General features: G+C 34.8%; 1 protein-coding gene across 2 annotated transcripts; it reads right to left on the minus strand.

Moving 5' to 3' along the window:
- Nucleotides 1-3,165: 3,165 nt before the first annotated feature.
- On the minus strand, nucleotides 3,166-15,052 carry LOC125831763 (probable UDP-N-acetylglucosamine--peptide N-acetylglucosaminyltransferase SEC). 2 transcript variants are annotated; one of them, XM_049510953.1, is made up of 28 exons: nucleotides 14,761-15,052; nucleotides 12,312-12,457; nucleotides 12,103-12,201; nucleotides 11,964-12,014; nucleotides 9,996-10,112; nucleotides 9,842-9,898; nucleotides 9,432-9,551; nucleotides 9,040-9,102; nucleotides 8,869-8,947; nucleotides 8,199-8,308; nucleotides 8,045-8,098; nucleotides 7,889-7,956; nucleotides 7,674-7,776; nucleotides 7,286-7,488; nucleotides 7,083-7,179; nucleotides 6,452-6,523; nucleotides 6,260-6,336; nucleotides 6,069-6,185; nucleotides 5,883-5,967; nucleotides 5,607-5,774; nucleotides 5,137-5,247; nucleotides 4,900-4,986; nucleotides 4,676-4,803; nucleotides 4,511-4,593; nucleotides 4,288-4,393; nucleotides 4,048-4,194; nucleotides 3,520-3,640; nucleotides 3,166-3,370 (listed from the first exon to the last, which is right to left on the minus strand). In XM_049510953.1, the coding sequence occupies exons 1-28, from the start codon at nucleotides 14,915-14,917 to the stop codon at nucleotides 3,257-3,259; spliced, it is 2,940 nt and encodes a 979-aa protein (XP_049366910.1). In that variant the 5' UTR covers nucleotides 14,918-15,052; the 3' UTR covers nucleotides 3,166-3,256. The 2 variants fall into 2 exon arrangements, with proteins under 2 accessions (XP_049366910.1, XP_049366911.1); XM_049510954.1 differs by lacking the exons at nucleotides 11,964-12,014; nucleotides 12,103-12,201; nucleotides 12,312-12,457; nucleotides 14,761-15,052 and having other exon boundaries at nucleotides 9,432-9,562; nucleotides 9,996-10,102.
- Between the last annotated feature and the right edge of the window lie 8,801 nt (nucleotides 15,053-23,853).

The following is a 23,853-nucleotide window of genomic DNA, read 5'->3' on the forward strand; positions in this document are numbered from 1 at the left end:
AGTGCAGAATCAATACACAACCACAATGTACTGGTAGGATCGCATGGCTATCCCACTAGTGCAACATAAACAAGTCAAACAACATTATAATCACATGCATATATATCAACATATACATTATTATCAACATTTACGAACAATGAACAACTTTACGTTTATATGTCAAATTATTGGTCCTCTCATAGAACCCAAACCTAAACAGTTAGCATGCCGGAACGTGGCAATCGATCTCATATTTATGCCGGAACGTGGCAATCGATCCCATATTTATGCCAGAACGTAGCAACCGATCTCATTCACACACCACAATCACAATCACAAGTATATCATCAAAATCATACATTTAAGTCATGATTTCATGGCATTCATCAATTAACTATCTCATTTACAACAAGTGTGATCAACATTGCAACATTCATACATATACAAGTATCATAATGAAGCAAGAACAAACATACATCAAACAATCATAGAATCACAACCATCACCTACCTCGAAACAAGCTTGAAACCCTAAGAAACTTGATTTTTCCCTTTCCGGATTCGTTCCGCTTGTTCTTGGTCTACAAACAATCAATATAATACGGAAATCAATAAGCAATCATTAATTACCCGGATTACTAACAATTCTATGAATCCTAGATTAAACCCATGATCCCAATTATCCAAAATCTATAACAAAACCCTCCTCCATCAATATTCACCCATTTTATTACGTTATACGAATCGAAAGACAAATTCAGGGAGTGAAAAGCTTACATTTAGCCTCAAGAATGGAGAAAAACGAGTATGAGTCGACTGGGAGTCGTTCCTTAGCTAAAAGTCAAAAAGTGCATAATAAGATCGTTTAGGGGTTTATTAACGACTTTAATTCGCGTCAGGCCCTCCACAACGGCCACCACCCCGTCATAGCGGCCCCGCCAAAGCGGCAAAATCCAGCACCAAAGCGACATTCTCGAGACAGAGAGTTATTTCAAGAATTCCAAAATTCTCATTTCACAACACACCTCTAACCCACGACGCTCAGTAAATACTCTTTACGCTAAGATCGATTTCGGGAGTTCTACTCGCCCTAATTCAATTCTGTAAAGTTGTACGGATTCCTTAACGAGTTATCTAACTACTCATGTAATCAAAATCATAAATTATTCACCCGATTGTTACCAGATTTTCCTACACTTCAATGATTCTGATTTCGTCCAAATCTGGACCAAGGTTGGAAAAAATTCAAATACTACGAAAAAAATTTCTGGCCCCAAATTTTCTCCCGTTGACTTTTCTGTAACGACGGAAACAGGTCATTACAACTATAGAATCATTTTATTATTTCTTGAAGGTCGATCTTTCAATCGAAGAAGCATATAATCATGAAAAATCATGAACACAATCAATTTTGTGGCACAAAATGCATTGATATTCACAAGCAGAGATTTAACATATGGTAAAAAGGCAAAAAGCTACAAAGAGAGATTCATTGCCTAACAAAGGGTTCGATCCAATTGACGTCCATTTATGAGGCGTCAAATATATGTACCTATCATTGTCTAAGAATTATTTTTATAATTTATCCAAAAGAATATAACGTATGTGATATATACCCACACCAATTATGTCTGTGGACCTAGTATAACGATATCGATATTTAAAGAAGTGATCAATAAATTACATGCTGAAATTGTTAAACAAATTAAATTTGTCTAATACTTTCATTATTAAGCCAAAACTATCGGGGTTTCATCCAAACTCTTTACATATATAGCTCAGAAAAAGAAGAAATTTATAATTGAAATGATTTTTCATCGAATCTAAGAAAAAATAAAACAAATACACCGTAAAAACTCCATTATTTTGTTGTTAAATATTTATCGGGCTAAAAATAATGAAACTCGAACAAAAACAATTTATAGATTTGGTCCAAAAGAAAAGAGATAGACTAAAGTTTCAATGATCATGCACAAGATTAGATGACTTACGAAAAAGTTATGATTGTTTTACCAAAGGTTGATAACAAAATGTTATCATCACCCCAAGATATCACGCCCAGACCTAAGGAGGGAGTTAACTAGGGACGCGAAGCGTCTAGAGTAGAGTTAAACCTAAAAAAAATCATGATTTAATAAACATCATGATGTGTTATAATCATAAGATCATTGTTTATACTAAGATTTTATTTATAAGATCTACACTCTTAATTTGCATGATTCTACTAAAATAGTTTTTAAGTTCCTTTGCATGGTGTATCCTTGTGGCCATATTGGTGGTACCAAAGGATGAAAATGGTGAAACTCTCCCTTTATATGTGGGATTTAATCAGTTCATCACCAACTAGTATCAAAAACCCTACCACATCTTTAACCAGAGGCTTCGTATTTGAGCATAGGGAATGAAGAAACTCCTAGTAGAAATCGTTTCACATATAATGGGCAACACGACTTCGGATTAATCGAGCAAGTGTGCAGCACATATGCTCAAATCCTCAGACCTTCACAAAAATGCATTTAAGACTTTTGTTGAAGACTATTTCTTACTCAAACTAAGAGAGCCTTGACGTAACTGGTAAAGTTGTATTCACGTGACCAGTAGGTCACGGTTCCAGCTGTGAAAACAGCAGTCCCATATTCTCGAGAAAATGTGGATCTTTGTAATATAGTTAATATTTACGAAAACCTCTGTACCATATTTCCACTAACAAACTAACCATTGTTCAATGATTTTACTAGGGTCATTCTTCAGCTAAGGCCTGCACAAAGTCAAATTGTAAACATCAATAAATGCTTATAGATAAACAAATACAATCAAGATGAATCATTCCACAGGAATGCAAACTAAATACCCCAAGTGGATATAGCTGATCGTTCTTTTCGAACCACTGTGCAGTTGCTTCACTGTTGGGTGTTTGTAGGTAAAGGGCATACTTGCAGTACCTTGGAAGAAGGGCAAACTGGAGTTTTTCAGACAGCTAGAATGGATACTCTACTTACGACTAATAACTCAACATCACAAGATAAGATATGACAAGAGAGGCTTATTCAAGTATAAGCAACCACCGCCTTCAACCTTGAGGTTATGATTCGAGTCACCAAGGGAGTAGAGTGGGGAGCTCCTGGGGTGGAGTTAAAAGAAGCAGTACAAGATAAGATAGAAACTCACCGTCAAATACCATTACTAACAGTGAGACACCTAGTCAACCTTTAGAATAAATAGCTCTTCACATCCCAAGTATATCTACAATCCCGTTTATATTACTGTTTTTACATCTACCGGTCATAAGGAAATTCCATGTCGTTCTCGGTCACTTTAAACGGTTGAGGATGTTGGCCAGAGCAATAGAGATTCCACATCTTAAAATAAGACCGCTCCAGATTCCGTACCTAATGATACATAGAAAAGAATAAGCATGGTTAACTAAAAGAATAGCACTCAAAGTAACACATTTGTAGCGGGGGTTCAGCAAATCTTAAGGTACTTGACGTCATAAGCATTGAATAACAGTCATATATCATGGCATTGGATCACTCACCCAGCGCTGTGTGTCAAACAGAGGGCAACTCAGGCGCACAGCCTTGAGTCTATTGGTGAGATCTTGGAGCTTGGGACGATTTAGTGCCAGTGACACTGCCTTCTCTTCATACTCCTTCATACTGTAAAACATAAAGCAAATCAAAATGAACAAAGCCCGAAAAGGTAGAGATACATGGATAAGAAAAGTATGCTCTCCTTTTCTTTGTTTCTACACACGTCATCCCTGTCTGAGACTATAGCTTTATATGGTTTAAATTAGGTAGGATGCCCTTTTCACAATGCAATTTTCGCAAGCAGAATAAAATTATACTAGATTGTTCAGTCTTACGGTCAGATTGAGTTTGTACCAAACATTTTTCCTAGATATATACCAAAATAGCAGACCGCCGGCCATACAAGATAACAGTTCACGTGTATCTTGAATAAAGCTTCTAAAGTGCAATTCAATGGAATTATCAACTTAAGAAAGGAACATGTTTGTCAGGTCCAAGCCATCATAGGAACCTGCAAAGTCGAAAACACCTACCTGCTAACAACCATCTCCTCACCAACCCCTGTGGCCAAACACAACGAACCAGCCACTCTAGTAGCCATTTTCTCAAGGGGAAGGGTGACCATCGGAAGACCAGCCCAAAGCACATCTGTTCCAGTGGTATGTGCATTGCACAGTGGTCTGTGAGAAAAAGAAACCAAATTCATCGGCATGAGTTGAATCAACACAGGATATTGCAAAAGGAAGATGCAAGAAAAGTTGTAATATTCTAACGTGTCAAGGCAAAGATCTGCCAAGGAACTGCGTCTGATGTGCTCTTGTTTCATCGCAACATCTGTGAAAATAATTTGATCCGGCTGCACACCATGTGTAGCAGCATCTGGAAAAGAATAAATCACACTAAGGATATCTCCGGTAACAGATTCCATAGAATAATATTTCAAAAGCCTCATCACACAAGCTTAAAGTAACAGAAGTAATGTGAAGAGAAACATACGTGCGCGAACCCTCGTTTCCCCTGCAGCTGGAAATCTGAGCAGCCAAAGAGCACTGTTTGGTACACGCTTAAGAATATTGCACCTGCAATATCAAACTAAAGAGTATAATGCAACTTGTCTTAACCAACAGTATATATACCAATATAAAAGCCATCTGAACCTACCATGTCTTAAATATCTCAGGATCCATCTTGTAGAGCTGATTAAAACAAGCAAAAATGAATTTGTCCTCTGGCAGCCCATAATCTGAGCGCCTGGGTTGGCAGCTAGGATCTAACGCGTCACGGTTTTTCTAGACAGTGGCATGAAACCCATCAACATTTGGGAAGGAGAACAATTACAAAAAATTCAAAATAAGAATCTCAGAAGCTTGAGCCCGAGAACTCACTTGCTTATAATCATTGACAAAATAACAATGAGGGAGATGGACAAGCTTCTCTGAGTAAATATGTGAGTACCGCGTAGGTGACACAAACTACCAAGTATACAGGAGAAGCAATATCAAGGACAAGAAAGAAGAGCAAATAATGTGAAGTTTAAATGTGTACTGTGTAGGTGAAACAAACTGCCGTGTATTAAAAGAAGTATGTCAAGATCATAAGAAAACGGAAAATAAGTAACATACCTCATCTGTAACCAAATAATGTATATAGTTAGCTCCAGTGGTTCCAGGAAACCCCATATACGAAACCTGGATAGGAGCAGGCTGCATTGCAAAGATCTCATTTCGGGCCCCCTACAAAACATAATTAGCAGGTTAAAGAAGAGCAGTAGCTTACCGATGCAAAACTTTGCAGAATAAATACGCAGTCATATGACAACAAAATTGTAGTAGAAAAGCTCATGAGACCATCCAGAACCCTGCAGTTGCGTAATGAAAAAATGTGAGATGACATTTTCGAAATACTCATAGCCCAAGGTCATGCTTATCCAAGTAACCTGATCTCCATAATTCCGAGGAAAATCCCCAACAATGATGGCTCCGTTTTTTTCTGGTTCTCTTTTATTTTTTAATGGGTTGCATTCACAAGCAAATGAATTCAGCTACAAACAAGAATATGATCTCATTAACAAGGTTAGGAACCGATATCTTACCTTAGTATAACCGTTAAGATTGATTAGGATCTGTATTTGATCCTCATTAATCATCCTAGCTATCACATCAGATGTCAAGGACGATACATCAACAAAATGCTCTGCTTCTGACTGAATGCGGAGCCTCCACTCAGTGCCATCATTTGGACTCAAAGCATAGCAGAACACCTGGTAATAGGAGTCCTTGTAGGTTTAATAGGAACTGCGGAGGGAGGAGATGAGGGGGGGGAATCATAACAGCACCAATGCATCTTAAAAATGATATGGTATTCATACCTCAACATTTTCTCTATCGTGCATGCCAAACACTGAACCCATCAGATGTGATAGTGGGTGGTTGCCAAAGTCACTACTCACATATCTAGGCACATTTAAAAATTCTCATTATACTAGTAACATTTGTGAGTAACTGTAGTATCCGAGGAAAGATGTAAGCAAGTAGACAGCTGATCGGAGACTTACCCAACCCTAAGCCGACCACTCCTGCTACCACCCTTTATTGGCAATGGAGGAGGATGACTGAAAGGAGGAAGTGAGAAACGAGCTGCAATTGCAGAGCAGTGCTGGGCATACTTACAACTGTATGATCAAAGGAAAGGTTAGTTAGGAAGTCACATCATTCTTTTCCATCGATCCAAAAGAAAATCCCTCACCTGATTTCTAGAGCTAGCAGTGGATCGAGAGGGTAAGCAATTGCATGAAAAGGCTGTACACTTGGGATAACTGACATCTACGACAAAGTTGTGGTAGAGAAAACAATTAAGGAAATTATGAATCAGTATCACAGTGATCAACATATAGCTTACAATACCGACATGTCATGCTTGAATGAGAAGCTGAGATACCTTAATCTGTCTTCTTAGGATCCCCTCAACTTCAATAAACATCTTCTCTCGATCATCCCAATCACAGACACACTAGGAAGTATAAAATCAAATATAATAAGTGTGTTAGAAAAATAGAATTCCAGCAAACATTCATCCAATCAGCAGGTACAAATTAAGCCACAGTCCAGAAAGCAACATATCACTCTAGTGTCCATCCCTACCTAAGAATACCAGCTCAAGAAAAAGTAATGTCTTATGAAGCTAATTATTGTTCCTCGTGCACGAGATACGCATGGAAATTACCTAAGTTCCTTACAAACACTAAATACTAAACTTACGTATTTCCTTCCAAACTGGTAAATTGGCATCGGAGGTAGAAACGAAAACAAGACAAATCTAAGTCATAACATAAAACCTATTAAAAACAAAGGAGAAAAAGAGCACAGCGTGAAACTGTCATTTAAATAAAGTAGTTTAGTTGTTGAAACATATCTTAAGCATATAGTCCGTTAACAGATAATATTAACTTATGAGCTTAATATTTGCAGGTCAGGTAGATCACGCTGACATTAAAAAAGGCAGCAAATATTTCATGAACTCTTTGATAACCCCACCCAAGAAAACATTGGCAACTGATGAGTGAAGATACCTGCAACGTGTGAAGAAGATTACAAGTTGCTTCTGGGAAGTCGGGACGTAGCATCAAAGCTTGTCTATAGCTTTTTATAGCTGCCTCCACATTGCCACTGCAGAAGATTGAATGAAAGCATTTCAAACGAGCAAAATGGACATAAACAAAACGCACGAGAAAGGACCATTAACTATTTGAAGCTTGCAAACTAGACAATGAACCTGTCCTTATAAGATGAAGCCAAATTTGCATGAGCCTCTGCCATATTTGGTCTTATGGTAATAGCTAGCATATAGTCCTGAATAGCTTCGTTAACTCTACCAATCTCCTTGTATGTGTTACCTCTATTGACTAGTCCATCAGCTGCCATGGGATCAATCCTGAGTACCTCATTGTAGCAAGATATGGCATCTGCATAGTTACCCTGTAAGTTAACCAAAAGAAAAATAATCACTTGTCTGGTCAAGACCCTGCAAAGGGAGCGCACTAATTTGTCAAGAGAGAACAATCACTTCTAGCTATCTTTGCAGCCACATACAGCCGTCCGAACAGCTTTTCTTTCACTGACATGAAAATTATTGTTTCTTCAAATTACATATAAACATGTACCTGCTGCTTGTATATTATGGCTAAATTGTTAAAAGGAGCTGAAAGCCCAGTTGTCACAGCTAAAGTTGCCTTGTAACACTGTGCAGCAGCACTCATCATGTTCCTAGAGAATCAGGAATGACAACTCTGAAGATTACTTGATCTGAGCATCTCCAGTCCTCCCAAAAGGGGGTAACAGCAAAAGAAAATAATTAATTCAATCAAGTAAACCCTACCACTCCATATAAATGTTTCCAAGATTAGTCAGTGCTTGAGGATGGTTAGGCTGAAGTGAGAGGCATTGCTGTAAGCACCAAACGAATAGATTAAGAAAATAGCACGATAGAGAAAAAAGAAAGCATGTATCCACACAAAAAGTGAATATAGCTTACACGATAGTAATGAATTGCTTCTTCAACCTTACCAGCATCTTTCAGAGCATTACCCTAAAAGCAATAGAGTGGGTAGAGTAGATAATTAACACCTGAAGAAATTAATTTTGTACTGGACGGCTACACAGTAGAAGATGAAATAATAAAGGCCCACCAGATTGTTATATGCCTCCAAGAATCCAGCATCACAGGTTATAGCTCTCCTGTAATTAAGCATGGCCATCTCCAGGTTGCCTTGTTCATAGTACACAGTAGCTAAGTTGCCTGCACATATTTTACATATTTACGATCTGTACAATGATTAATCATCATCATTGAACACTACTGCCCTATGGATTCTTTCCCCCAAAGATAAAGAGGAATTCAGTAATAGGCTTATATGCACCATGAGCTGCAACACCACTGAAATAAAACTTTCAACAGACTGAGAATTTGTGAGGCTCTCCCTTCCCTCACCCCCTTTTATTGATGCAAGGGGGGGGGAGCTAATGTCTAGTTAACATCAAGCTATGTTTTCCATGCTACTTCATCTTCCACAGCATACACTAAATTCATGGGAAAATGGGAACTTGAGGTTTTAGCCTATTGCCAAAATGACTGCCATGCTAAAAATACAAGCAGTATGATTAATCCCCAAGAAAAAAAGGAAGGGAAGAAATATGATGCGATAATTCTGTGCAAAGACATCAATAAATACACTTACTAAAAGAAAGGCATCTATAAGTATAGAACTATAGATGAGTACTGTATAAATGAAAATCACCCAGTAAAAAGCAACCTCATAGCAATGACTATGAAGCTAAGACCGAGAAAGGTGCACTTACCAAAAGCCATAGCATAGTCTGGTCGCACAAGGAGAGCACGCTGGTAACACATAATGGCCTCTTGTGGCATCCCGAGAGCCTGGAAATACAAAGCAGATACACATATTTCTCACATTCTTGTCCAGGCATTTTGCACAACAGACCATATTAGCACAATGCAGAAGCGCTTACCTTATACACATTTCCCAGGTTCAAATACGCATCTGAAAAATTAGGTTTTAGCTTGACAGCTTCCTGGTTGTGAGAAGTTCAAACCACAAAATAGTGAGTCAACTTAATAGCCCATAAACAAAGAGCGGAGGCAAAATAAAAACAAATTTGGCAAAAGGTGGAGGATTTGTGGCTTAGGTCGCAGGTTCAAGCCCCACACCATGCAAAGCAAAGCCCGGTATTTAAGTGGAGAAGGGTAGAGAGGCGGGCCCATTATCCACCAAGTTTAGAAGGCTGTGATTGGTCCAAAGGGTGGGTCACAGACGGATTTCTCGGTTAAAAAAAAAAAAACAAATCCAAATCTCTGATATAATAAAGTGATATACACTACGATATAAGGTACTCCTCCATACCTTGTAGTACTGCAATGCCCTGTTAAGATCGCCAGCATCCATGAAGAGGCCAGCAAGATTGGACCATGCCACAGCAAATGTAGGTTGTATGCGCAGTGCCTCCACATAACAATTGTATGCCTAACGGAAAACTAATAATCAAGACAACAGAAATCAACCAGCATAACAAGAGCCAGCAAAGCATCTATAGCCAACAGAAAAGCATAGGAACTGCACTTCAAGACTGAAAGACCTGTCAAAGAATAATAAAATTGGAGAATGCAGAGTATATCTCACTCAACACATATGTGTAGACGTTGTACAAAGTTCAAGTCCACAACCATCCTACAGCCACTCGTTAAATACATATAGGGCCCACCATCGATGACAGAACAAAACAAAATATAAGTTATGAAGAACCAGTGTTTTACCTCTTGCACCAAACCTTGTGCTTTCATCAGATTTCCAAGATTGCTATGTGCATCAACCTAGAAAGAATACAAGGGAGTCAAGAAAGAAACATAGCAAAAAGCAAATCAACTGAACTGTTACAAAGAAGCCAAATAAATAGGTAATCTTGAATACCAGACGAGGATTTAAAGCTAGAGCCTGATGGCAACATTGGGCTGCGTCACTCAGCCTTCCTTTCCTCATATATGCACCAGCTAAATTTGACCAGGCATCAGCAAAATTGGGACGCAGCTGCAACCAAAATATTACCGTAAATTATGTCATTCAACAATAATGAACCATAGTTATATTATAGCAGAATTATAGCAAACACCTTTGCTGCTATATCAAGATTCCAAACAAAAAGCCAAACTTGCAAATATATAGTTGAGGAACCTGTTGCCATAATTTCTGTGAAAGAGAGGCTTCCATCACGTAGGAAAATGAAAGGTCTTCTTTCAGTTTTTGAAATAAGAAAGGAGAACAGTGAATTTCTAGGACCCAAATTGACCTGTATATACTCTTTTCCTATCCAAATTGTGCATTATATATTCTTTTTTCGATAACCAGATGCCCCTTACATATCCTTGCGAGCTCTATTTGAAAAGGTAAGAGTTATTTTAAATCACCAAGAATTAGCCTGGCATCAGACAGAAAATTCCTCTTTGAATAAATTGTTAAGCATAGCCAAAAAGAATGGTCACTTTTAGTGTCAAAAGCCAAAACCCCAGAAAATATAACTTAACGAACAAGTGACTTGTAGTAGTTTTGCATTAGATACAAGACTTGTTAGTTGTTTCCGATAGTGGCGCTTTAGCACAAAGAGATGAAGCGTCCGGGACCCCGGCCAACAAGACCACAACAATCTAAACATAGTTATCTCAAACCCCTAACTTCTGTTAGCACCACCTTTTCTAAATGTTTCATGCCTGAGGGTTGAGATGCGCAACTTATGCAACATAGTCTATGCAACAAAAATCCAAGGCCACATACCTAGACCCATTTCCGAACCAACACAAGATATTATTATTGGACTCTGTGTATTAACAAGCGGAAATTATCGAGTTTTCAGCTAGTTGTTATGTGTAACGCGCCTTCCCTCCCCTCACTTTGGAAAGATTGTCAATATTTTCTTATGATGACCTGGTCGAGAGAGTACGATATGATCCTTTAGATTCAACATCAACCATGCTTCAACCCTCGGATCGTTGATGAGGAACATTATGAAACCACCAAAAGAGTTAAGCAAACTTTAAAACGTTACAAAGAACTTCAGGACACTAGAGCAATCCTTGAATTAGATGAATTAACCAAAGAGGGTCGTTAGCATATTTCAGGCAACAATTCTTCTTTATTTTCTTTTTATTCTTTATCCAAAAATAGTCTGGGCATATACACAGAAAATATTTCTATATAATATGCAAGTTTGACTAATAACAACTTGATTTACAATATGCAGGAAATTTCTATGGACTGGGAGCATGGAGTTATCACACAAAGCTATACTGGCTTGGGATAAGATATGCTCCCCAAAATCTGCAGGAGGCCTGAATGTACTGGACATTTCACTCTAATATAGTCCAGCAGTCTGTCACTCTGTGGAACTTATTTAGGAACTTATCTAGGAAGAAGGATAAGTTGTGGGCGGTATGGATTCACACAGAGGTTGTTAGACCTACTATGTTGTATGGGGCAGAGTGTTACCAGTCAAGAACTCTCGTTCAGAAAATGAATGTAGCGTAGGCCATAGATGATGATGCTTAGATGGAATGTGTGGGCCCAAAACGAATAGTACCATCAAGGGTATGGTGATTTCTACTGAGACAAAAAATTCTTAACTCAACAACCCAGCAATAAAAAACAGAACTTGAAGAGTCCTTAAATTTGCTTCCATGTGGTTCGCACCAAAGTAAATCAAGAGATGGGAAAACTTAAATAGCAATAGTTTCCAAGTTAACAAAAGCCATGAAGAGGTGCACGCTCAAAAAAAAAAAAAAAACGCTCATTATTCCAACAGCATTAGTCATGCTTATTAACCATCGACCTAAGTGGGATAATGAAAGTTATAACATTCCAATAAGGCAAATGAAGATGCATACAAACCTCTATTGCAATCAAATAATAGCGTATTGCAACATCGATATTGTCCTTTTCCTGCAAATAATAGAAGGCAAACAAATCATATCGATGTTCAATCACAAAAAGCAAAAGTTAGCAACTAGAAGAACTAATACAACCATACCTTCCAAGCATTTGCCATATTTCCATAGCACTCAGCAAACTGTGGATTAACGCGGAGGGCTTCTTCATTTTTTGCAATGCATGTATCAAAATCATGCAACTAAAACAAGGAAAAATAAAATTTATTTACATAGATCTATGGGGATAAGTACATGCAAGACATAGGAGGCAGTAGACACTGTGAGTATAAAACACTGCCATAAAGCATACCTGATAATATATAGCCCCCAAAAGAAGAAGATTATCAGTGCGCTGGGGATTTCTCTCATAAACTGCCTTGCTATGCTCTAGAGCCTGTTTATAGTTTCCAGCTTTGTAGTTCTGATGAGCAAGAGTTAAGAGTGTGTCCTCATCAACTGTGGCACAAGAAATACAGATGTCAAAAGCTATAAAGAGAGAGAGAGAGAGAGAGAGAGTGGGTGGGTGTACTAGCAATGCATGTTATCATTAATAAAGCAGTTCTGATAAGCAAGAGTTAAAGGTGTGTCCACATCAACTGTCGCACAAGAAAATGAGAAATACAGATGTCAAAGTAGAGAGAGCTCCAACCTTGAAATCAATTCTAATAAATGGTCACATGTGATCCACCACAACTAACGGTGTCATCACCACGAGAAAAGGAAAACCAACCAAAAGTAAATGTCGTGCTATATAGCATTCAAGTTTTCTCACGTTAACTTGTTAGTTTCTAGAAATCTTGGGTGATACTCTTATTTTATGTTATATGGTATCTTTCGGGATTTGAGGTTCAGCAGAAACTTACAAGGCTAATAAAAAACTTGGTTGGTTTGCTCCACCATCAAAAAATTACTATGGGTTCTCAGGATGTTTGGAAATGGGAACAGGGGAAATGGAGTCTTTTCCGTTTTGTGAGAGAGGGGAATGTGTACCCACATACCTCGATATGGATCCCTAGAGCAACGAGAAAGGTGTGCTTCTTCACTTGGCTAGCCACGAGGGGGGTGATCTTGATAGCGGAGAACTTGAGGAAGAGAAAGCTTACTTGTGCTAGTTGGTGCTTCATGTGCAAAGAAACAGGGGAAGACATATATCACCTGCTCTCACATTGCCAAGTAGCATCTTAGTTATGTGGGGAGCCGATGAGATGGTTTGGTTTTGAGTGGGCAATGCCGAGAACTGTGAAAGAAACAGTGTTTAGCTGGCTTGTAGAAGACACTAGACAGGGGAGGAAATGCAAGACATGTGAAGGTGCACCTTTAGCATTGATGAGGACCATATGGAGAGAGAGGAATAGGAGAGCTTTTGATGGAATAGAGAAACATGTCGTCCACTTGAGAAATAGCCTCGTTTACCTTATTTCTTTTGGTGCACCATAAAGTAACTTTTTGTATAGATGATTGGGTGGCTTTCGTAGAAAATCATGTATTTTTGACAGATTTTCTACATTTTGTACACGGGCTAGTTAATGCTCTTTTGTTAATAATATTCTTACTTCATTTTAAAAAAAAAAACTAAATGGGATCTTTGGCATAGCCGGATATTATTGGACTATCTAGCATTTTCGGATATTATTTGTATTCAACTGTCAAATTCATCGGTGCTTCGACTTTCATATTCCTATATCAATATGCATGTAGGTTAAACATTGGAATATATGACATTCAACTATCCAATTGCTGGAAGTCCAAAGATCTCAACTTTGTGCTATTAATAATAGTTATATTAAACAATACAATCTGCCATTGTTGGACACTAATATCATTAATAATGACATTAGTCACCCAAAGCCCATGCTTGTTACTCTTATCTGCATAATAAGTTGGAATTAAAAGCAAACCATGAAGCAAATGGGCTTTCCCTCCTCCATTCTAATCTTCTTCATTTTTTCCCTTTATGTTCCTCAACTTAATGGTAACCATAATTTGTTGGACGAATCCAGCACAGGACTTACACTGAATGTTAGTTTCAACTTGACAAGGGCATAAGGGAAAAGTTAGAGTCCTTGTAAACTATGTCTCAGCACTTAAAAATCATGACTATCTTAAGCTTCTAGCCTTTCAACTTGACAAAGGTATCCATACAATTAGTCAAGTTGCGCATAAGCTAGCTCGGACACCACAATTATCAAAAACATACTCTCTAATACTCAAAATCATCTTCCTAATTAATTAAACCCTCTTAACACCGAATTCAACTGTAAAGACAAAGACTCTTTAACCGCAAAACACCTCGATTCCAAGGCTAAACACATCTAACTAAATAATTTTTTTTAAAAGCATAAACAGCTCTAAATATACTTTACTTCACATCCAAATTCAACATAAAGACACAACTTCTAACCTAACCACATCAATCTAAACAATTTTAAAAAAAAAACAGCTCGAATATACTTTACTTTACCCTCTAACATCAAAATTCACCACAAAGACACAATTTTTAACCTAAACACATCAAACTAAACAAAAAATTAAAAAAAAAACAGCTTGAATTATACTTTACTTTACTCTCTAACATTGAAACTCAACATAAAGACACAATTTTTAACCTAAAAGTTTACAAAAAACAGCTCAAAATATACTTAACTTTACCCTCTAACATCAAAATTCAACATAAAAACACTATTTTAACCTAAACACATCAAACTAACCAAATTCAAAAAAAAAAAAAAAAAACAGCTCGAAATATATTATTACGTTACCTTCTCTAGACAAGTCAGACTTGATATTCACAGATGACAAAACCGACTCAGCATAAAACGGAAACGACGAATCATTTATCGGATCACCATCATGTGAAACCCTAGAAATCAACAACTGTTGCTGATACTGCCGTGGATCGCTTTGCAGCGACAACATCCTGATCTACAACATGCACTATCTCCTCCAAATTCACAAAAAAAGTGAAAGAGATAATGAAATTCAGCCGAAAATTGAAGAATTATTCTTCAGCAAATGGAGAATTCCAATTTTCCTTTCGATTTATTATACTGTAAACAATGACTGTTGTGCTTGTAGTTACGAGCTCTTTTTCCATTGGTGTTTGTGTGAAATGACTGTATTACCCTCGTGTTATGCTTTAACACATGTGGTTTGTTTGGTATTGGTCGGTTTGACTACTTTATTATTATCAATCACTGCCTTTGTTTTTAAAAAAATGTATATGATTTAATATTCTAAAACATAATTTTAAAAAATGTAAAATTTGGAGAATGAGTTTATATTTTGTTAAAAAAAAAAGATTTATCATTTTAGATTTTGTAAAAAAATAATAATCATGTTTGGCGTGAAGCGTTTGTTCGTACCATGTGAAAGTATTATGTTAACGAATAACTAGTTATTACTATTGTTGATTGATAGATCTTTATAAAATTATGTGTATTTCAAATCTTGTAATTGTAAATATTGATTTATAAATGAAACACGGAGATATGCAATTTATCAATGTAGCATTTTAGGATATTATGATACTTTGTTTATGAGCTATAGTTTGTTTATTTGGTAAGATTGTGTAATTGAAGAAGTTTTGATGATTTTCAAAAATAAAGATTTTTTCATGTTTATGAAAAGAAAAAGAATACAATTTCAGAATCCATTGGTGTTTGTGTGAAATGATTGTATTACCCTTGTGCTATGGTTTAACACGTGTGGTTTGTTTGGTATTGGTCGGTTTGATTACTTTATTATTATCACTACATCGATAAGGTATAGAGGTTTTTTCCAAAAAGCCTCCGTTTTTTAAAAAATGTATATGATTTGAATCTTTGATATTCCAAAACATGATTCAAAAAATTTTAAAATGTGATTTGGAGCATAGGTTTATATTATTTTTTAAAAAAATGATTTATCATTTTAGATTTTGTAAAAAAAAAAATCATGTTCGGCGTGAATTCGTACCATGTAAAAGTATTATGTTAACAAATAACTAGTTACTACTATTGTTGATTGATGGATCTTTATAAAATTATGTGTAGTTCAAATCTTGTAATTGTAAATAGTTATTTATATTTGTAAGAAAAACATGGAGATAGGCAATTTATCAATACATCATTTTAGGATATTATGATACTTTGTTTATGGGCTATAGTTTGTTTATTTGGTAAGATTGTGTAATTGAAGAAGTTTTAATGATTTTCAAAAATAAAGGTTTTTTCATGTTTATGAAAAGGATACAATTTCAAAATCCAAATTGCATGTTCAAATAAATCTTCAACTTCATACTAATTTGATTTAATATCATAATTTCAAATCATGATACCAACGATAAGCAATCACATGAATTGTTCAACTCATTTGAATGAAATGCATGAATATATCCAAGACAATAGAAAAGGTCTTACATCATGTGTTATGTATGTCTCACGCGATAGCGGATTGCGCTCTTATAAATATACTAGATATGAAATGCCCGTGCTATGCACGGGCCCAACAGGTAAGATTTTGAAAAAATAATTACAACTTTTCTCTATCATAGTTTGATTATAATGAACAAATATTGTTGCTATACAAATAAAAGAACAGGATACAATATTGCTGAACTATTTTTATAAATACATAAAAGACCCAGAAGTACAAATACTACGATAAATACATCATTAGAATTTCTCTCATGCTCAATTCATGATGCTCCCTAATAGACAAACACTTGCAAGAGAGCTAGCAGCAAATCTAAAATTGTTATAAGCTTTATTATAGAACTTTATTGTTGCAAACCAGAGACATTATTGAAGTCATACTCAACAGTCATAAGATGACATTCATTTTCAGAATGACTCAGAGATTTCAGTGGTAATTCAATTTGGTATTTGCTTAGCCCAAACTTCAAAGGGATGTATGTACTCATAGGGGAGTTTACATATTCATTGCAAAAAAAAATAAAAAATTATGATTTCAATTTTTCATTTGTACTACAATTAACACCTCAACTTAAGGCCTATTCGTATAAGTATAATAATATTTTTAGAAATAACAGAAATATATAGAAAAATTCGAAGTAACTAAAAGTCCAAGAAGCTCTTCAAAATAGAAAAATAAAAGTACCTCCATTCCCAAAGCAAGAGCTTCTGAATGACTTGTTTTCTCATTTGCTTTTCTAGCTCTTTCTTCCAACTATTTTCTCTCTGGCTGATAGTCAGAATTATGAATATGTATCAATGTACTGCAAGATATTTCTTTACCTTAAGTCTTCTCATATCAATAGTTATTATCCTAGTAGTACAAATATATACTCAAAACACATTATATCATTCAAAGTAAACATAGAAAGCTTAACGGAGGTAAAACACTCACTTCGAAGCCTCATTCGTCTTCTTTCTTCTAATTGTAGGTATCATAGAAAAGCTAACATTTTATTATTTTCTCAACACTGTAATGCCTACAAAAAATGTCATGTTTGAAGTAATCAAACACAAAAAAAGTCTCATGCTCCATGAGCTTATTGTTACATGTCATGAAATTAAACTTTCACCCTCCCTTCCATTCGGCAGTTAGAGAATACATTAGTTTATCTTTAAATGAAGGATGTTCGAGTATATTCTAGTGTCCAGCAAATCATCACACCTTCACCATAGTTTAACGTATTTCAGAAGCCTAAATTTTGATGTAATTCAAAAAAACGTGTACAATGAGTTGTATGTATTCACAATAGCCTTTGAGGTCTTATGAAAATAAAACCTAACTTTTTTTCCAATGTCTTTACTTCATTTGGTGATATTCTAGTGGCATTTCCATAGGAATATATTATGCATGAGGACATACTAGATTAAAGTGTAGGAAGATATTGAATAATGAAAACTCTTCTAGCTTCTAGCTTCTAGCTTGCGCCGTGCATATGGCACTGTTTCCAACAAAAAGTGAGTATTGATGCTAATCATGTATTTTTTTCACGTGACTCTCATGAAAAATATAGATTTCTGAATTTCTCAATTGAGAAAGATGAGCACGGGCTAATATAATTTGTTAAATGAGAACTTACCATGAATAGGATTGCAATTAGGAAAATCAACGACACCATCCATTTGGTATAAATGAGAACTTACCATGAATTGCTTTTATGTTTGTTTAGTCAGTTGATACAACTATGCAAATTCTTTATTATTTACATTAATGCTTACCTAATATTTACCATACACACACATTCATCACAATAAAAGGTGATCCTTAGTTCAAGTTTATGTGAAGAAAAATGTATATATGTTGGGGAAGAAAGTGGACTTAACATGCCGGTGTACCCATTGAATATTCAAACTGGACCACATCTCCACCTTCCATATCTGAACTTCATTAATATATAATACCATTTAAAACCTCGGATTATATTCAATTCACATTTACCTCTGCTAAATCTTTCACATATGATAAAGAATGAATAGATATCATATTTTTATCAAATAGTAGAAAGCACTGAGACAATAGTCATTAACATTCAAAAGACATGACATTATTGATTCAAGCCTTCAAAATTTTCATTACGAAATTAGCATAAAAGCGCAAGATATAGAAAGCAAAGCAACAAGCAAAAGAGGCAAAAATAAGCTACTTACCAAGCACCCCAGAGCCATCATGATCACTATAGAACATGAAAATATGATCATTTAGATCACTATTCCCATCTTTCTGGTACCTAGTAAGAGCAGTTTGGTTACCAAAGAGAACAGCTAAAAAGTTATCCACATTAACATCATCTCTAGTGTAATCCTGCCTCAAGAGACAGGAATACAGTTTAGTTATATACTAAACGATGACGGAAAACATCTGCCTTAGGAACTCCTTTGTAAACATCCTCACCAACAGGACTATTAATGATAACTTGTAAGCAATGCCATCATATATGAAAGACAATAATATTTTCATCCTTAAGACCACCTTTTATTAACAGCTGACATGCATCACATACATCATCCTAATATAAAAGCATAGGTCGACAAGGCTTATCAGTAAGCATAAGAGAAAAGAAAAATTAATTAAAAAAACTCCATAATAGTTAATATATCAAAATGAATGAAAATGTTGTTTTAGCTAAACTTTTTACAAACTGATTTGTTTTTAACTGGTTGGTTGTCTTAATTGATTAGTTTCACAGGCATGGAAAACTACCAACAAGCTTATATTTGGTAAAATCGTAGTGCAAAATAAATCACCAACATTATTGAATTCATCCATAGTTAGAAAAAAAGAAAAATCACACACAATAATGAACCAGATGCAGCTACCAAATACATATCTTCAAATTCCAACATTACTAAAACGGACTCATGAACAAAACAACTACAACTCTCCTAAAACTATTTAATATTACTTTCTAGTAATTAGTAGAACTCTTAAAATAGGGAGAACTTCTATTTGATAAGGCAAAAGACAGCAACATGGCTTTTTAATGGTTTAGTACTTGAAGGAACATATCTTTAAAAAGAACAAAATTAAATCATATAAGCTAACTTGTTAGTGAAAAGTTTTGATGATAATCAACTTAACTATTTCAGGACAAATCAAAAAGGAAAGAATCAAATAAGAAGAAGATTCTCACAGCAAGATTGAAGATCATCAATTAGAAGATCATCAATCAAGGAGGCTGAAATCTGAAATGCACAAATCATGAAAGATTGCAAATCAAGGAAGATCACAAACCAGCTGCCAATAAATAAGAAAAGTGTAAGATCTTGATTAGATCTCCAATGGCCATATTAAATCAAGGAAGCTGCAAGAATGAATCAATCAAGAAAGGAAGGAATCTCCAAATGACTACATACAATTCAAGGAGGCTGCAAGAATGAATCAAACAACAAAGGAAGGGATCTCCAACGGCTATATACAATCAAGAAAGCTACTGAAGTAGAGACATAAGGAATGGATCACAAACGGTTGTCTGCAAGCTATTAAGGCTAAATCAATGAATAAGCCTTAATATTTATTCTTGGAAAATAAGGATATCTTGCCTTTTTTCCAATCTCTTGGGTTGCCATCTCTTCATAGGACCAAATTCAAGTCTCGACCCTATATAAAGACATCACACTGCAAGTGGAAAGATTGTACAACGAGTCTGAATCATCTCACCGCTCCCTACTCTACTTTTGATAAGCATTGTATTACTTAGTTCTACTGTGTAAACAAAAAAGAGAAAAGAGATAAAAATTGTTGGTAAGGTGTTGTATCAAAATAAAAGAGTGAAAAGAAAGAGAGTGTAAACTGTAAAGTTACACTCAACTTTGTACTCTCATCAAAAGTTACCAAGGCTAGAAGAGAACACCCTTGTAACCCAAGGGGACTGGACGTAAGATTCACATTGGATCCAACCAGTATAAAAATTATTGTGTCAAGTTTACTTTACGCATTTTCGATTCTATTCATACTTGTCTGCAATCTGTAGTCGACCGAGGTTCCTCTCAAGTCAACTACTCACAAGAAGAAAATCGAAAAAAATAGCAATTCACCCCCCTCTTGCGCTTTCACTAACATCAATAATTTAATATGTGAACCAATGAAATAGTACAGTGAATATATCAATAATGGAATTACATGAACATTGAGATGCCTTTGAAAGAAAAAAAAACAAACCCCTGTATCTTTAGGACAAAGGAAATTATTCACACCCTCAACATGAGTATCCATTTTATAATTTGCAAGTGACTATTCATGTATGCCCACAACATTTATCAACACAATTCCCAAAATATAATCAAATCGGAATAAACACCTACCACAAAATGCTAAATCGTACGTCAATTATCCCAGCGATGGTATATTGTAGGCCAAGTGCTTTAGAAAAATATATGAGAACTATGTAACAACTATAGTGCTTTACAATAGAATGAAATATTGTATCCAAGCAATGAATTGATAGAAATTAAAAGTCCAAATATCTTACTATCTTTTTCTAATTGATAATTTTTTTTTCCTTTTTAATAAATGAAAAAAAGAATTAAACAAGGTTTAATTTTATATAGTCTCTCCTAAATTCTTATGCTAGAATATTCAACAATCTGGCTCCATGATGGTAAACAATTGTAATTTTCACTAACACAAGAAAGGAAAGACGTAGTCTATACTATCTCTCAATATTTACAAGTCCTCTAGATTTCATTTGTCAGTGTTTGTTGTTGGAGAAATCAAAGACACAAAAAAACCAATAAACAACAATAACAATAACAATAACATATCCAATGAAATTCCACACAAAAAAAACCAATAAATTATAAATACAAGAGCGACGAAGAAATTTTTTGCAGACATCAAAGAAAAATGTGCCAAATTTCAATTCACAAGAGAACAAATTTGGAGTAAATAACGTGAAACTACTTACTTTTAGCTGAAAGAATTAGTAAAATGGAAAGAAATTGAACCAATAAAAATTAAAACTTACATACCATCTCTACATGAGTACCACAAAAAGAAACGAGAGTATTAAATTTGTGTGTAAATTTATAATCAATACCTTCAAACTAACAATTTGAATAATTTAGAGTAATACACGAAAATAATTCAACCATCCAAAGAAAACTATAATAGGGCAGGCTAAACAAACATCTTCAAGAAAAAACATAATTTCCTATTGGAACATGAACGACTGCAATTGAACCTATAAGATTGGAGTGAATGAAAGCAATAGGCACTACTCTTACCTGTGACTATGCATGTAACTAATATATGTTGGAACATTTGGTTCAAGAGAAGCATTACCACAAAATTTAGAGATAAATGGCAATGTGAGAAAAGAGATACCAACTTCTTAATACAAATATTCACCTTCTATTGTAGTAGTCACTTCATCTTCACATTGGTTACATTTCAGTCTTCAGTCAATTCATCATTTAATTTTGCCAAATTCTTTATTCGTTTTTCCGTCTGCTTTAGTATAGATAAAAGTTTCACTGAGCTTGCATACCTTTTTTTACGTATGCATGTTTCTAGACATGTTGTCGTGTCTGTGTTATATTTTCTTAGCCGAGCAAACACGTATGATTCTAGAAATTGGATATAGTGGAAAGTTATCAAAATGGCCTTGGTCTTCCTAAAATAAGTGATACCTTTTGGATTTTGAGATTAAAATAAGTTATTTTTTATCGTACTTTTTCATATACTTTCTAAATATATTGAAGTATCAATTATTGTGACTTATAATACTTTTACGTAGTTTTCAAATATGAAATTTTTATTCCAAAAAATTTATGTCCGAAAATTTACAATCAAAATTAAATTATTTTATTTTCAAAATTTAAACGGTGCCACATAAATTGAGACTCTTGCAAATGTTTACAAATAATATATTCATTAAATAAAGTAGAAGAAAATTGAAAGAAGCTATAAATGCCAAAAAACAGTTTTCACTCAATTCTTTCAATTATCTTCCTGCATTGTTTCTTTGGAAAGTTTACAAGTAAGAGGGATGGTTCTAGAGTAATGTAGAGAGTGTATTTATTAGTGTAAATTTACATTTTTATATTGGTTGTTCTAATCAACATATTTTCTACATAGTAACATAAGAAAGAATAAGAAAAAGACAAAATATCTAATGTGAAAAGAAAGGAGTGCTTCTAATTTGCTTAAAAAACAGTTGTATTACATTTTACCCTTAAAAATGAGTATAATTACGATATTGCCAGTGGTCGTCCTCCAATCATGTTTCTATATAATAGAAATATAAAGTTTCAACCAAGGTTTACATATAGCATGACACATTTACCCATTTGTATAGTCTGCTCCTATTTGAATTGTCATTTTTTCGCACCTAAACTATCACCATATACGGTCATTCTCTTTACACCGCACTGTACATATATAATAACACTTCACTATATATCATCATAAATTTTTCTCTTATACAATATATAATGAGAGATTTGATTGTATGCATTAAAGCATACATTAACTACTAGCTATTCTCTTATCCTCTTTGAACTATCATCATATATGTAAAAAAAGAACAAATGATAGTTAATGCGTTTCTTAATACATCTATGGTGAAAGTTCACATGGGAAAATGGAACAAATTAAAATTGGAGTGTGAAACTCGTGAATAAATAATAATTCAAATATATTTTTGACAAGAAAAAAAATTCAAAATAGTCTCTTATCTTTGGATTAAGACTCAAAGTCATTCTTAAATTTTCACATGGAGCACTAATATTTCCTCGTGTTTACAATATTGGTGTACTTTTGGTCCTTCTCCAAATTTCTACCTATTTTTAACATTAGTTTTGTCCACAATTTTGTGGATGAAATGTTCAATCGTCTTTTTATATATTTAGCAGAAATAATAATTCCATGTAGAGAAGGTGATAAGAAGAATACTTTAACTTGATCGGTAGAAATATTATTGCAGCTAAACTTAGAACTCTTTAACATAGGCATTGCAAGAAAAGAAAAAATTATACCATTGTTTGTGAAATTGACTTGATTAACTTCTTGAGTTTAGCTGCAATAATATTTGTACTAAACAAAACAAGGTATTTCTCTTCTTACATTCTCTCACATGAAGTTATTATTATTTATAATAAATATATAAAAAGGAGGTTAAACATCTCATACATAAATTGTGGATAAAATCAATGTTAAAAAATGAGAAAAATTTAGGGAGGACCAAAAGTGCAAATATGAGGGACTATTAGTGGTTCACATGAAAACTTAAGAATCTCCGAGTCTTAATTCAAAGATAAAAGACTATTTTAGTCCGTTTCTCTATTTTGACTATTATTTTTCTTCTTCTTAAACTCCATGCTCAATTAGACAAACATGCATAAAATATGACAACATGTATATATAAAGAGATAGAAATGTCAGACGTAAACACCATGCCTTCT

This window comes from Solanum verrucosum, unplaced genomic scaffold, assembly GCF_900185275.1.
Source record: "Solanum verrucosum unplaced genomic scaffold, falcon-dt-bn FXZP01000049.1, whole genome shotgun sequence".
In the NCBI taxonomy this organism is placed as follows: domain Eukaryota; kingdom Viridiplantae; phylum Streptophyta; class Magnoliopsida; order Solanales; family Solanaceae; genus Solanum; species Solanum verrucosum.

Bases quoted from the DNA above. Each gene is read 5' to 3' on its own strand.
- LOC125831763 (XM_049510953.1), bottom strand. From the start codon at position 14,917: ATGTTGTCGCTGCAAAGCGATCCACGGCAGTATCAGCAACAGTTGTTG. The intron at 6,186-6,259 runs GTGAGGGATTTT...TTGATCATACAG, and splicing joins CTGCTAGCTCTAGAAATCAG to TTGTAAGTATGCCCAGCACT. The intron at 4,394-4,510 runs GTATGTTTCTCT...ATTCTTTTCCAG, and splicing joins GGAAACGAGGGTTCGCGCAC to ATGCTGCTACACATGGTGTG.